The following is a 16,573-nucleotide window of genomic DNA, read 5'->3' on the forward strand; positions in this document are numbered from 1 at the left end:
TATTGACCGGAAGTACAAATTATTGCAAAATGAATAAATGATTTAATTTATAAATAACCTTCTACAAGAGATACACAATGAACCAGTGGGTTAAGGTCCGTATTACTGTCAGTGTTACCATGGTGAACAGACAGGAGTCAAACCAATACAATTCCACCTTAACACATACTCACAGTGTAGACTGTACATACATCGATATCTCCACTACGTTGTGCATTATAAAACTGTATTTTGAAAGACAAATGACCAAATTTTACTACACAAACATTACTATGCGTCAAACATTTTCTGTAAAACGCTTTAAGTATCATAAGTTTTTCACAATACTTTATTTTACACCAATTTACAAAACCCAGAGTTTATTAATATTCATAAATCAATTTGCGTATCACGCACCTCATCACCTCTTTTGTTGGTTAATCGAAGTGATCAACACACCCATCGCTAATACTCACGAAATATCTTGTAAACAAATCATTCCAACGCAAACTCTCATATGATGATTCAGTCATCCCAGGATATTTCTAAATTATAGTTATTGTGGCTATTCCAGCAATAAATCTAGTTGCGTTGACGTCGTTGGTTAAATACCCGACATGTGGCGATGAGGGCGCGTGAAGGATATACAAGTTTGTTTACTTTGCGATCATTTTCGTTTTTCATTTTAATTTCGTCGTTTTCGAAAAAAAAAATGTAAGCAAGTTTACATAGAAACTAATAGTAAATAATCTTTAAAACTTACAAAATGTCCGCCATTCTAGCAATTTTAACCAGCATTTTCGTCGTAACCAGTGTACGTCAAAGTAAAACATAGCGAAATGTGGAAATGTTTTTGAAAAATGTCGTTCATTAGGCAGAATGTTATTTACTATGAATAAATAGGTAAAATAATACTATTTCACAAACTTGAAATTGGCCAGCACAAAATATATTGCTTGTTCTGCCTCAGGCTGCAATGGTATGTTCTCGTGAGTTAAACTACCTGTGGATCTGTGATGTGCGGCAATCAAAATAATAATTTGGCATGGATTTCACTGTTTTTTTTTATTTTTTGAAGTTTCTTGGTGGCAGTGTTTCATATTCACGCTGCTTACATTTTAAAAATTACATATCCGTTGAGGCACCGTGCCGAACCGTCTATTTTATTAATATGATTAGATTGCAGAGAATATGATAATACGACGGACCAACCAAATAAACCATTACCGGAATATTGTCTGAAGCGCTTTTATGGACTTCCAAAATGTGACGAAAAATATTTTAAAAACTCACAATACAGGAAGTAGTACTCTTGCCTCTGTTATTGAACGGTACGGATCTGACAATCTTACTAACGAAGGGTAAGCCCATATATTTCGAAATTGATATTTTCGATAGAAGTATGGTAGCGAATATTGGTGACATTGGACATTTTGATATGTTGGCCTATTATGCACGATACAATTGCCGTGAATTCGAGGCTCTGATACCAAACTGAATGCAACTTACTTAAGATTCTACGACATCCACTAACGCAGGTTAAATCAGCCTTTGTATATTATCATTCTTTACGCACCCCACAAAAATGATATTAACAATATAACACGTGCGGGAATACAAAACACAAACAGCTGTTCGACTCTGGCCCGGACAGACCGTTTAAATTTGATATTGACGGTCACAGAGCAAATACGGAAGTGGAACAAATCAGATTTGAAGCTGTACCGGTATTTTTAGAGAAGTTAGAAGAAAAGAGAAAACAGTACGGTCCATGCTTCAAATACGATCTTCGTGAATTCCGTAAGCGTCTAAAGGAAGTAACAGAAAATACTCTGGAAATGACTATGACTTCGAACAGGTGACAGGCAATTTACTGTCTTAAGCAGGGAACGGCGAAAGACACATTCATCTGGAAGTAGAAAAAAGTAGTCGGAATAAATTGAATATAAAGTTGCAATTTTTTGGGAACTAATGAATTGGTGATGATGCATTCCGAAGCTAAAAACTTGAAAACAGTACGATATTCACATTGGTATACTAATGATAACTGCAATCACGAGGATGACATTATCTTGTGCGGCTACCACAGTTCCAATAAGAATAAACGTGTACCACTGAAAGTCACCAAGCTAGCTATCCTAATGAAGAATTGGCTCGTCGTAGTCAAAATAGTAGGGCATATAAAAGAAGTTTATAGGCCATATTCGATGCCATGTGGTTGCACCCTCGATAATGTCAAACTCATCGAATTGGCTGACGACTGTTAGGCCAGTATTTTGTTTTTATTTGGGTATCCTAATAATCTTCTGCTTTTTATTATTTTTTTCTGCACAAATCAATGGATATCATAATTCTAAATAATTATAGAAGTTTGTATATATATTTCATATTTAATTTATCTCTTTTTTGCTCGCGCATCTTTTCTAATTAAATTGTAATATTTCAGACGCAGTCACATGGGGGGTATTGAAATCAGCTATCCTGGCAGCCATAGGTAAACACGGTACTCAATTCATCTGTTTTTTCGAAAATAAATGCATAGTAGATCTGTTGCCGATTGAAATTATATTAGTGCATCGAAACTGTTGAGGTTGCTTGGTAAGTATGTCTATATCAACACTGCTATCGAAAGTGTGGTTATTTACCGGACGACTTGTGTGATTTCCTAAAACAATAATTTCTAGGTCTATATATAGTTGACCTGATTCAGGGAGTGATAGTGGAAAAAAGAATCTAGCGTTTTGCGGCTGCCAGTTTTTGAAAAAAACAAAAACAAATAAAAGATTACAGTTATGTTATTTGCTCTGATACTAGATGTAGTTTTATGATTGCTCATATATATTTGTAATTCACTTTCAAATTGTTAGAAAATTTGTTCACCAGTTGCAGGGTGAGACGGAGCTCGACTTAGAAGAGATCAGTGGATGCAACTATTCCATTCCATGCCATACCCTGAACAACAGAATCTGAGATCCGGTCAACGTCGCGTGGACATATTTAAAGTACACCGTAAGTATTTAAGTTTTTGCCGGAAGTGCGATGGAGAATATAGATACAGTAATTATGTGCTTTCACTTCGCTATGTTTTACAGAACTAGTGAAACACGTCACCAGCTTATAAGTGTCTATTTAGAAGACTTCCTTGTTTCGGTAGACACTGAGTATTATTCATAAACTGTTTCAAACATTACAAAAAAAAAAAAAAAAAAAAAACAGCCCTGGGCACATCACTGTGCACCCAAGTTGTCCGTTTCACATATAATTGGTCTTGTCTATTAGTTATTTAGCGTACTATTAACTCCCCTTTGAAATTATTCACAGCAATCATCGATCTTGCTGTGATTGCCAGATACCCCTGTTCCTTGCTGTGTTGCATATTGCCAGTATATATCCAAACCCAGATACTCGTATTGGCTCCCTCGTTTTGTTCTTCGTACCAGCATGTTTCTTTTTATCCCGGTGCAATTTGGTTTTCGAATCGAATCTAAATTTTCGGCTCGCGAACAATTCATCTTTCAAATCACTGTATACAGTACTGTGTGCCAAGTTGTTTGTACACATTTGTTCACTGCAGTGAATACTCAGATTAAATTGTTTATAATTTCGAGAATCATAGTGTAATTGTTTATTTAGATGTTTTTCCATTGTGGTAATGTTCAAACAATTTCTGTTCCAAACACGGTCTAAAACGCACTACTCTACAACACTGCGATATAGACTTCCCGTTTCGACATTGTGAAATTCTTTCGTTTTTATGCAAAGAAATACATTGTTTTTACCAAATAAAATCATATTTATTAAAGTTATTGTTCATACATGAGTTGTAGAACACACTACATAGTTTGTAATTACATTCAGTTTCTTTCAGTAAAAATTCAAGACAAATAAAAGGCAAAAAATAGAGAATATAGCAAATTATTTTTTTCTATAATATTCTTGTGTAATCAGTAATTATGAAAATGAATTATGGGTACACAGGGAATACATTTCATTATGAGTTATTCTTAATATAAATTTCTGAATTACCTTGTCAAAGCCATTTTTTAAATATTTTTTCTCTCCAAAAAACAAAGAATTTTAGAATGTCCAAAACGGAAATTCTTCATCGCAGTGTTCTACTAACTGTGCAAACTGTTCCCCCATCTCAAGGGGAATGGAAACCACCAAATATTTGAAGTTGAGATTAGATCTGAGGTGAAAAAAACAAATCGCGTGTATGCTGTTGATGGGCAAACGTAGTCCCATCATTACTTTTCTTTTTTTAAAGAGCCGCTGTATTTGGAAATCCTGAAATTCAAATTCCTGAAAGACAAATTACTGTTCCTAATCACCAGATCAGGTAGTATGCTTCGTGCAAACTTGGGAACACATCTCAATTGCGCTAAACACGTTAACATCAATCTATGCGGACTTCTTCTGCAACTGGCTACACAGATCGCCACGAGAGGGCGCTCATACATAAAACTTGTAGTGAGAAATGTTAGCAAAGAAGTATTATAAACACAGTAATTTCTATAGGGTACATGCGAGTATTATTCTCAAAAATTAAGCGAATAAATTAAAAAACAAATCGTAAAATGACTGTACGCAAAACATGTTCATCCATGTCGCATGTAAAAACGTTGGTTTCCACAAAAAGATTAATATTGAAATGTTTGACATATCAGCAGCCGTGTCTCCATGCATTGCAATCATATCTGAAATACAAGATATGTACGTTATGGTGAATAAAAAGGAGTCTGTCGTTACTGAGCTTGGGTTCTTTAAGTAGAAGAGTTTCAATAAAGGCACAATATTTTCTCTTATCCGACGATAGAACTTTTTATAAATCTATAAAGTGTATTCACCAAAGTGAAATCCGTATCGAAAACAAACTTGTTGATATTGTTGTCCCTGGCCTTAGATAGATAGACCATATGTAACCCAGTTGAAGACTAGTGTTTGCTATTATTCTTCAAAAACATTTTTTTGAACGATTTGTTTTTTCTAAAATATTTTACGGCGCATCAAATTTTGCTATTAGATTTAATTCGTCAACAAGGGCGCTGTGCAGTGTCACAATAACTGACATTAGTCGCTTGATGGCGCACTACTCTATATCGCTAAATTTATTACTAGTATGTGATTACTTATTTTTTCTGCTGTAAAATCCAGAGATGTGGGGGAAACCAGGATTGTCATTGCATATTATGACAGAACCCCACACCCTCCCCGTGGCTTTCGTTGCGTATGGAAGTTATTTTCACGAGTGATGCGGTGTATCCTGCGGCCGTACTTTCACGAGCGAAGCGAATACACCGCATCTCGAGTGAAAATAACTTCCATACGCAACGAAAGCCACGGGGAGGGTGTGGGGTTCTGTTATTATTACATATGTTCCATACTTGATTATTTCGTATTAAAGAAAGAACGTGCAAACCGGGATGGAATTTAGGTCGGGGAACCCCATTGCCCATTAATATGTTCCAATATAAGTGTTACGCCCTAGCAGCGCGTGTCAGTGTAGAACGCGCCCGGAGAACGCGTGTCACTGTTTGTTTGAAATTAAAATAATCAGACGTCTAATCTGAGTCACTGTCCGAATAAATAACTCGTTGACGTTTAGTTGGGAACACGACAGAACCAGAACTTGAACTGGACGACTATGATACATAGTTTATGTTGAAGTTAAAAGTTCCGCAAACATGCCGTGCAACCACTGACGGGATGACTTTCGTCGACAGCGGTTGTCGCTGAGCTGCACGCTTACAACTTCGTGTGTGATGTTGCTTGCTGGTCATGGATTGACTGAGTCTTGATTACCGGTTAAAATGTTGCTCTTTTGGCGTTGGTAATTTTTATTTGGAACTTAGTAACGCCGCAACGTCGCCAGCAGAAACCTGGTATCTCGATGCCGATGGTTGCGGCTGCATAGTAATCGCTGATTTTACTGCTGGTGGATCTTCTGAGAGCCCTTCAAGGTTTATAAAACTCAATTTCCAGGTGGTCAACATACATTAAGTTCTCCCAATCGTAGTATTCCATGTGATGTACACCTGACATGCCAAAAATGTTGTTGAACGATTTGAACTGGATAAAAATAGCAGACGAAAATGTGTTTACAAAATAAAAATAGTTCGGTAGCCAATGAAAATACCATGTTCATTTGCATATCGACCGTGAAAATACCGAAAACATTATTGCATGGGTGATATGCAAATTAGTCATTGGGCCAAAATAAGTGACTGCCTAAAAGTACCATTACTGTTGTTCAAATTTCATTTCACTCGGCAAGTATATTCATGTACCCCAAGGGGAAAATATACTTCTAAATATTGTTTATTTCGAAAAACTGTACTCCTGAAGGGACTACTTTGTTTGCTCTCAGACCTCATTTGCATATGGGTTGTGGAAATACCGATTTTGATTTCATGGACGAATCAAAATAAACTGCAGTACATATGTAATAATACAGCGTATGACATGGTGGGAGTGTGTACAAATACTCAGCAGTTGCTGGCTTGTTAGCAGTTATATATATCTGATAGCGTCGCTTATGTGTGGGCTTCAAATACGAAGACAACGTTCAGCAGTAAATTTCAATTGACCTCACTGTGATGACGCATGCGTTGTGGAATAAAGAAACAGAGCCCGAAGCATGCGCACTGCCTACACAATATACCTTTAACGAGGTTATGACGTAGACATATCTCATGAATATTATTTGAAAGTGAAAATATTAATAGAAAGCATTTAGTATGAAACGCCGGAATCACGTATATTCGGTCTTGACCCCCATTCTGTCTATTGTGGTTATTTGAAGACTGTAAATGCTTTCTATCATACTAAACTGGTCACCAAATTTAACAACTCCGTTTTCATTTTACAATGTAATATGAATGAGCTACGGCTACCCGAAAGAGATCTCGATTGTATACAGCGCCACCAGTGGCTGTTCCCGGCTCCATGCGTCAAGCGTTAGTAATTACTCTAAATTATATGTTTCATTCAGATCTAACTGTGAAGGCTGGTTAAATTTATTGTATTCGATTTTTACACCTAAATCCGGAGGGATTACGCGTTTTATTAAATACGCTTCATTACTAATAGTATTTGTATTTCATTCATTTTATATAAATTCCATCAAGCCGAAATACAGCAAATGTATTAGATGGCAAGAAAAACTTGGCTAAGCCCGAAAAAGTGGGTCCGCTTTGATGTGAAGAAGCCGTTTTGTCGCTCCCTGTAGAACGTCCAGCGTGAAACTACGAGGAATGCAAGAATACAATATAAAACTATTGATCCGATTAACTTACCGAAAACAAAGCAAACTTTTTCTAGAAATATTCAAGCGCTCGCCTCACACGCGCGTCACTGAAAAATGCAGGAATGTCTGAATATTTCAATTCACCCGTGGCAGAGACAAACACCCCCAGTCGATGCTGGAAAGAGATTAAGAAATCTACACACGGCTTCTAGGGAAAGCAGAATATATTGCTGTAAAAAGTTTACACAAATATTATAATAATATGTCATACCATTAAATTCAAATAATGTTGTGTCTAATTCAATAAACATACCTTATATATACACACATATAAATAAATACGGTATGAACGGTAGAAATGCTGATATAAATGCTGATTTCCTTGTATTTATTACATGTCCAGTATTTTTATTTTTATTAAGGATACACTGTTAGGAAACTATTCTGGCTCAAGGAGAAGGTATATCATGGCTTCTCCTATCCTGTCGCTATGCTGAATCCCAATCTGATTAAAATCTGATGTAGTGTACGGGCTTTAATTATTTTGGCTATAAACTTATTTTAATTTTATTTTTTATTACTTTTGTTATTAATGCCCTTTTATTTTATTATTTTACTTTGATTTTGATTTTGTGATTTTTTTAATTCCGCCCTACCTACATCTGATCCGACGCCTATGTAAGTCCCGTTCAAATCTCGCGTAAGTAACAGCCAATCACAGCCCCCCTTTTATACAGGCTGTCGGTTGCTTACTTTTCAGTGTAGCGATACTCTACGGGCAATCTTTCTGTACATTATATTTTGCCCACTTGAATAAACCATTAATAGAAAATTGCTAGTATATTTTTATTTGCAAAAGAAATTCCTCAGCATTTTACAATTTTTGTCATTACATTGAATATTTTTTTCACTTCCAACAAATGTGTACACTTCCAGATACATCTTCGCCAGCCAAGGTTCGTTCATTCAGTCATCGCTTCAATTTTACATCACTGAGCATAATTATCTAGAATGGAAGCAAAAAAATAAGTAAATCGTAATGATTAGAACACTGTAAACAGCTATAGTAAACAATGCAAACTGATTTTAAATTGTATAACGATTACCGGCCCACGGCATCGACGCAGAAAATTGGAGCAAACAAATATTTCCTGATCAATTCTTGCGATGTGTTCCAAATAAAAAATATTTTATTCCAGTCCAAATCAGCTCAATTACTTTAATAAAGAGTTATTGTATAATGTACAAAATGTTGATACAATTTGATGAATATTTACAGCTACGGCTTCAATACCGTAGACGATGTTGGCCCGATCTTCAACAAAACATCACCCGTCTCCAGGGCAGGCGACTGGAAAAAGACACTGGTGTTCGGTCGAAACGGTGGAAACAAAATCGTCACTCCCAGAATAACTATGCAAAATAATGATCTAAAGTCGAACCATTCGAGCCACAATATTAACATAAAAATGACTTTCGTTGCATTTGACAATGATAAACTTACCTTAAAGCCGTGTTATTCTCGGTCGCTAACGTCGGTATAATTCGCCATTTTATTTGAGTGTTTGCCACCCGACTCCGTCCGGTGACGTCATCATGTGCGCTATAGAAGGAGGTCTGTGATTCGTTGACTAAAATCGTCGATAGTGGGTGTCGTTGAAATCTCGTTACATAGGCATCGGCTCAGATGTAGGTAGGGCAGAATTAAAAAAAAAATCACAAAATCAAAATCAAAGTAAAATAATAAAATAAAAGGGCATTAATAACAAAAGTAATAAAAAATAAAATTAAAATAAGTTTATGGCCAAAATAATTAAAGCCCGTACACTACATCAGATTTTAATCAGATTGGCTGAATCCAAGCATAAGCGTTTCGCAAAACCATTCCTCAATTCAAATCATCGCACAATAAAAATAATGGCCACATTGACAGAAATTTGTCTTTAATCTATCTTTCATACTCAATTAGCCAGCACCCTAAATAAGGCAGATTTTCCTTCTCCTTCAGATTACCGTACAACTCGAATTTGTAAAACCCCGGGTCTGGTAACTCCATACTAAAGCATATCATTTTAATATCTGATGTCACTTCAATGTACTCGTCTGTTTTCTTCTCATGAATTCTTCTTTCATCGCTATACAACTGAAACTTGGTGCTGATTGGACTGGGCGTTTTGAAAGCGAGAACGCACTTTCCGTCAATCGCTACGATTCTTGATGAATTGTGGCCTTCCAACTGCAATCCAAGATTGGTAAACTCGTCATCGACTCCCCAAGCCATGTCCTGCAGCGGGTACAACTCGCCTTGCCACGGTGACTTGCTTTCTATCAACCACGTTCCGGCATAAGGGTAATTACTTCCGTGTTTGCCTTTTTTGGCAAAAAGGTTTAATTGATAATATCCACGTTCTGGCAATCTGAGCAAAAAGTATGACTCTGTTCCATCGTTTCTGTGATCTTCAAATGAGCATTTTCTTTGCTTGACGTCATCCCGTTTCAAATCATGTATCAGTTCGACATCGGAAGGTTTGGTTATAACAACACAGCATGTGCCGTCTTCGGCTATAATATGAGAGGAATTTCCGCCCTTCAGCGAGAGACCAGAACTGTGAAACACATCAACAGGTCCGTACGTGGTTTTTGAGTCTGGGTATAGCTCACCCTTCCACTCCGATTTGCATTCTAGCATCCATGACCCAATTACAGGGTAGGTCGATGACGACTGATTTGGTACATGAGTTTGGCCAAAAAGTTTGAATGTGTAAAATCCTTTAAGTGGAAGTCGGAACTTATAAGTCATTTTCAAACCATCGCGTGTGCCATCAGCAAATACCCAAGACAGATCCTTATTTCCACCTATTTCGATTGTATGCGACAAATCCGTATCGACGTTCTTCAGCAAAACCAATTGGCACGTACCATTCTCTGCAGTGATATGAGATGAGGTCTGATCTTCTGACCGGAGTCCTATTTTATGAAAATCATCATTTGGTCCATACGTGCAATTGTTATCGGGAAACAAATCGTCCTTCCAAGCTGATGTGTTCTCTATCAACCATTCTCCTATTTGCTTCGGTTTATTTGGTTCATGACGTTTCCCAAACAGCTTGAACCAATAATAACCTACACTAGGCAGTCTGAATCTGTACGTCATTTCCAATCCAGTGTGAATTCCATCGGCAAAAACAGATGGCAAACATTTGGATCCATTGTGTTCAATTGAATGCAAAAGGTCTATATCACTTGGTTTTGATATTCTTAAATTACATGTGCCATTTTGGGAAACAATTCTTGATGGACCATCAGTTTCCAATCCAATTTCATAAAAACCACGACTGGGACCCCACAATCTCTTGTTTTCTGGGAATTCATCTACATCCTCTGCCTGTTGGCTTTGAATAAGATAGTGGGCGGCGTCAATGTATGAAACTCCATCATCGCCAATTTGGGCCATGATTTTTAAATGGTATTCTCCCTTATAAGGAATCAATATATGTAGCATAGCTCTGTCTTGATTTTTCTCACCACTAACGCAACGTAACAGTTTCTCATCTACTGTTCCCGATGTGTACTCAAGAGCACACATTAACGATGATTCGCGATTTGGCAGTTTTACATTTAAGATAACTGTACTGCTGTCCGCCTTCAAGATTGGAATTAATGGTGCATTAATCATACTGAATCCTTTATCCAGAAATCTTCTATTCACACCCCAACACCATCCGAATCGTTCTCCCGGGAAACTATGATGAGTTTCATTACCAGTGCCTTTTATGGTATAGCATAGTAAGTCAGAGGACATTCCTTGCACACACTGTTGTGCATCTGGCAGTTTTCCTACCAATGTCAAGGAATACGATCCAGCACATGGCAATCGAACATCGAAACATACATCATCTTGATCCTCAAATGTCATCACGTTGTTGCTGTAGTCTTCTCCACATCGAAGCATTGTTTGTGAAGTCTCTTCTTCATCAATGGTTACTAAACGTGCTCCATAATTCAAGTCATAGGTTGCTCGAATGCGTAGCAGTACCTTGTTGTTCGGTGTTTGTATTACACCTTCGTGGTGACTGACTGTATTTATTCCGTATGTGAAATATCCAAAAGTTTTTTGAGCATCATCCTTCCATTTCTCAAATTCTTGTATTTCCGATTGAGACACTGCTCTGTCTTCGTTTTCCTGATCATAAAAATGGCTGCAAATAAAGTGTTGCGGATCACAGATGAAGCTGGATTCGTTCCATAACTTTTTGACGTCATCTGAATGTTCGCTATTATCTAAAAACGAATCATATATAAATTAAGCAAGCACGTGTGAAAAAAAGTATTTTATGTAGGTCTCATTAATTTGTTTCTAATAGAAAAGTAACAACTGGCAAGTCGAGAGAGAAAACACAACGTGAATCTCCGTAGTACAATAAACTATGGGTAAAAAAATGGCACAGTATATTGAATAGCCACTCTAAGCTGTTATTATTATCTGTATACTACTTAACTTGTATAACTTACCACACGCCTCGGTTATCCAGGTCCAATCACATAGGTACCATTGTTTCTTAATTTGAATCTTATTCGAATTTGGAGTAGCATTTTCCAGAGAAATGTCGTCACCAGGTAAATAATTTCCATATTTTGCAGGACACTGAATTATTTCACATTCCAAGCTAGCTAACCTGAATAAAAATACACTATTTAGTGCTGTTTAATGCTGTTTAATACACTTTTCTATAACTAGTCCTCTATTTTCTCTCTTGCAATCGGGCGCCAAAATTGTGGAAATGGGTCAAAGAAATTTGCCTCTGAACGACGAAAGTGTCTGGTTGTGTAGCAAAAAGTTGTTTTGCGAAAACAATATATTGATAAACGAGTATAAATCATAACATTGTTACGCTATTAACGGTGTTTCGTTACTCAGTTAGGCCATAAAGCATCCCGTCTCTAGAGGGCGTGCTTTGTAGGAATAATATATGAAATTATCCACAAAGTGCTTTTCGTAGATTTAAACACGTATTAAGATTTAACAAACATACTTTTGTAAAAATAATGTGATTGAATAAAAAAACTTACTCGCACAGATACTTGTAAAGAGTGGCATAACCGCCAAGCGAAGATTTATCAGTTTCCAAAATAGAACTCACTGTAGTGTCAATTTCATTACCGTCGTTAAAGTCTACGTGTTCGGCTTCCCATCTGAATATTACTCGATACTTTTCTATAGTATTTTTAGTGACTTTTAAAAGATGTTTAACCAACTGGTCTGCGTTCTTACTGAGTTCTTTTGGCGTCTGAAATATAATTGCAGCGTCGTAATTAAATTATATTATTAAAAACAATTAATAAACATAATTAAAAACAATTGCGTAAAGTAGTAGTTCGGATACTCTTAATATAATATTAATATAACTCTTAGTAATGCCAATTAACACGTAGTTGTTCTTATAAACTCGGAAATAGATGTTAGATGGATTTAATAATTACATCGAGAGCGTGTTGGTCCAAGAACTTCATTCTCTCATAGTCAGGGATGAGTATTTTCTTCTTTTCCCAGAAGGTATCTTCCATGCGAAAATGCTTTTTGATCTTGCTGGCCTAAGTAAGCAATAATAACGATGCTTTTAACACGTGTTACGACTAATAATGTTCGGTAACATTATACAAATAGACTGTCGAATCAGATACATGTGAATGTCGTATGTTATATGAACAGACAGAAATATCATTGTACACGGGATCGATAATACAATAAATATTATGGTTTGGTTACACAAAACAATTAATGAAATTCAATGAAATGAATGTGTAAAATGCGTACAAGAGGTGTTTCCTCCCAGAACCCAGACGATTGTGACACGAGAAGTACATTTTTCTACTTACCCCGCCACATTCTTGATTTACACGAGTTTTTCTGTGCTCGACAACTGTGATTTGTTTTGATGTTCCGCAACCCATTATAACAACTATTTATTCTGTGGAAAATGTAGAGTAAGTGCGATGAAGTCCGATGTGTAGTTTTTATGTCCGAGGCTAGTCTCGGTTGTCGTTTTGTAGGTAAAATGTCATTTCTGACCATACATGTATATAATAAATCATGTATCATATCCAAATAAAAGTCATGAGTAACGATGCATGAAAATATATATGTAAATATTTTGTTCTTGAGAGACAGTGTTCAAAAAGGCCTCAAAATACCAGTATCTTAAAATTTGTCCTATGAATATTTTATAATGTTTTTCATCAGGTACAATATATTTGCTCATCAAGTTGCTTTCGGCCATAGTGTCGGTTGACCAATCAGTCTAGGAATGAAATCATCCAACTATCTAAACAGCCTATAAGGAGGCGTCGATTTTGATTGAAATGTCCCCGTTACATTATTGGCATTTTGCCCAACTGACCGGAGTTGTGACTAAGAACACATAGCTGCCTTTGTTTCAGCACAGCGTTGTTAAAACTAAACCCTGTCCTTCCTGTATGGTGATCATAATCAAATTATTACAGTTGCGATTTGTTGTTGGTTTGTTTTTGTCTAGGCGTATTAATATGTGTACATAGGTGTACATAGATACAAATCCCTCAGCGTAATTCGCGACCTAACACTTGCCAGAGATACTATTATGCACGACCATGAAATAATAACAGGTTTTCGCTAGACCATGTCAATCTCCATCGAATGGGTATTCATGAACGCGGATAGCCTGGAGCAATTACTTGGAGCAATCGACTGCTCGACAGACACCGGTGACGGGTCTACACAAGCACGAGTCAAATTCAACGTACTTTGACGGTTCCTCTGTTGAGTTTTATAGTAGCAGATTTGTATGGAGGAGGGTCCGTGTCACCGTCATTTATATCGACATTCAGTCGCCACTTTATAGTGTTGAATAATATAAAAAATGGCTTCCGTTTAAATTGGTAGAACACGGCATAGCGCAACAATAAATACTCACCTTGGCAAGAATACAGCGTGAACAATAACTATGCTAACACATAATGACTGCAACTGAACCCCTGACCTAGTGACGGTGCCGCCATGGCAACAAAACAAAACAGTCTTATCAGGGATATCAATTGAAACACTACGCCCGCGACCATTGAACCGTGTCAAGGTTAAACAGCTGAGTGTCCAGGTGAAGTAATCTCTCACATACATAAATGCGTATGTTGAGGCGAGTTTTTTGAACTCCAACTCACGTAAAAAATAGAGAGGACCACAAAAGTTCATAATGTTTCAACACGTGTTTTGCGCAGTGATACTGTCAACTAATTTTGGTATGTTATACTCGCGGCCTACCCGTGGATAATGAAATGAGGATAAATATCTTCACAAGCATTATTGAAAAAAAGACTTGTACCATTTTAATTAAAGGTGAATTTGAGGTTATTACAAGGATGCCGAAAAGTATGCACGAAGACAGTACAGCGAGAGTATCGACATCCGCTGCGCGTCGGTCGATGCGATGGCGTACTGTCTGAGTGCATACTTTTTTGTATCCTCGTAATAATTATATTATTATACATCTTTTCCTTCCAAGGATACATCATGGGAATGCCGAAATCCAAAAAGTTTGAAACATAATCAGCGAACTTTGTATGGGATCCGGTCAAATCATGGAGGCTGCCATGTTTGTTTTTATTATTAGAGGACGCTTCAACGCGTAATCGTTCCATATTTGGAATTCGCATTTCCTAATATGGTAGGAATAAAATACCCTGTAAAATACCGCAAAATTACGGTACGCCGTATGATTTTGTTTGGTAATTGGTGACATAGTTCTGCGTCATCCTGGATTTAACAAAAATATACATTTAGCTAAATCATTACACTTAACTTCTTTGACTACTTTTCAGCAACCTAGGTACTATTACTGTTCACACGTTGATTGATTTGTTGTTATATCCAGCCCAGAGTAAACTCATTGTTTTTGTGTTTAGTCAAAGATTTTGTCTAAATTGGCCCCATCAACTAGGAAATTAGGCAACTTTTGACACGACAATTCCCACTTCGTAGAGGCTCATTATTTTGATGTATTTTATGGTTAAAGCGGGGGAGTCGTCACCTGCGCATGCGTCAGATGGCCATATCGTGTCATTGTTTACAAACAAGTGTCTACCGATGAGCCTTTGCGTTTTTAGCGTGTGTTGTTATCGTCGCTTGGAACTCAATTCCCGCGCGTGCGCAGGTGACGCCCTTTCAGCTTCAATCATTTGCTCATGAATAATTCAATGCATTGATTATGGCATGATCTTTCTAATACCAGTGTTACCATCATTTAAAATAAGTCGTTAGACGCTCTACCTGCTCTGATTGATGGTTTCGAACATTCCTTGGCTAACATTGTCAATAATTTAGGAAGAAATCTATTTTCTTGTCAACTCCGGGCGTTGTACTTTGAGTAATGCTTATCAGTTTTAGCTCCCTCCGGGGGTACTTGCAAAAAATACTGAAAGGGGTGTGTAGCTGGTTGTTTGAAACCCCTTTCCCTTATCAGACAGAAATAAACTCAAATTGACACCCCTTTCCCGACAATAAGCATAAACGGTAACAAGGAAAAAGCAGGTGGGCTTAAAAGAAAAAAAATGAAAAATGCTTTGACGATCGAAATGAAGTAACAAAATCAAAAAATCAGCTTCATTCTCCTGATTGTTGGATCACTCAAGCTCTAGAGACGGTCCCATTTTCAGACAAAATTAATGACAAAAGGATACCCCTCAGTTTTCAGACAGACAGGGTAAAATAACATAACCTTTTACAGACAGAAGTGTTGAATTTGGATTCCCTTTTGGCGGCACATATATACATATAGCACTTCAATGTGAGCCCCCCCCCGGGTGTCTTAGCCAAGGTACAAAGTTCGAGTTATGTAGCCGCCAAGATAATGTCGGTTTAGAATATGTGTTACAGTCACCTGTGGCAATTACACTTAGCAGAAGAATGCAGCTGTATAATTTACACTCTGCATATGAATTACAAGTGTGACCAGTTTACAATCAACATGAAGACAAAATGACGTGTGGATTAACACAAAAAAAAACCAACTGCCTGAACAAATCACCAACAGTAGTGCTTATGTATGTCAATGGTTGGGTATAAGATGTAAATCATTGTTTCTGTGCACGAACATGGTGAATGATTGGTGAAGCAGATAAACCACGTGACAGTGACGTACTAGTAATTGGAGACCATGTTGTCGATCCGCTCTGCTAGGATTGCCTTTAAAATTCTTCCGTGATTTTTTGGCTCGGCCGATTTCGCTCAAATTTGGAAGGTAGGTCACACCTTTACTCTAGTTAGTAGGTAAAATCTGAAAAACATTTCTGGTCCACCGTTGCCGTAGCAACAGGCAA

General features: G+C 37.1%; 1 protein-coding gene across 1 annotated transcript; it reads right to left on the reverse strand.

The window, feature by feature from the left end:
- Positions 1-8,057: 8,057 nt before the first annotated feature.
- Positions 8,058-14,242, reverse strand: LOC102809875 (uncharacterized). Its single transcript, XM_085506483.1, has 7 exons — positions 14,176-14,242; positions 13,103-13,194; positions 12,707-12,817; positions 12,296-12,513; positions 11,738-11,901; positions 8,730-11,506; positions 8,058-8,231 (listed from the first exon to the last, which is right to left on the reverse strand). The coding sequence occupies exons 2-6, from the start codon at positions 13,175-13,177 to the stop codon at positions 9,174-9,176; spliced, it is 2,901 nt and encodes a 966-aa protein (XP_085362609.1). The 5' UTR covers positions 13,178-13,194; positions 14,176-14,242; the 3' UTR covers positions 8,058-8,231; positions 8,730-9,173.
- Between the last annotated feature and the right edge of the window lie 2,331 nt (positions 14,243-16,573).

The sequence above is a fragment of the Saccoglossus kowalevskii genome, chromosome 12 (assembly GCF_978046115.1).
Source record: "Saccoglossus kowalevskii chromosome 12, keSacKowa6.1, whole genome shotgun sequence".
NCBI classification, from domain to species: Eukaryota; Metazoa; Hemichordata; class Enteropneusta; family Harrimaniidae; genus Saccoglossus; species Saccoglossus kowalevskii.

What these genes read in the sequence shown, in the direction of transcription:
- LOC102809875 (XM_085506483.1), bottom strand. Translation starts at nt 13,177, where the DNA reads ATGGGTTGCGGAACATCAAAACAAATCACAGTTGTCGAGCACAGAAAA. An exon ending in TAAATCAAGAATGTGGCGGG is followed by an intron (nt 12,818 to 13,102) that starts GTAAGTAGAAAA and finishes TTGCTTACTTAG; the next exon opens with GCCAGCAAGATCAAAAAGCA. An exon ending in CTTTACAAGTATCTGTGCGA is followed by an intron (nt 11,902 to 12,295) that starts GTAAGTTTTTTT and finishes ATTTTTATTCAG; the next exon opens with GTTAGCTAGCTTGGAATGTG.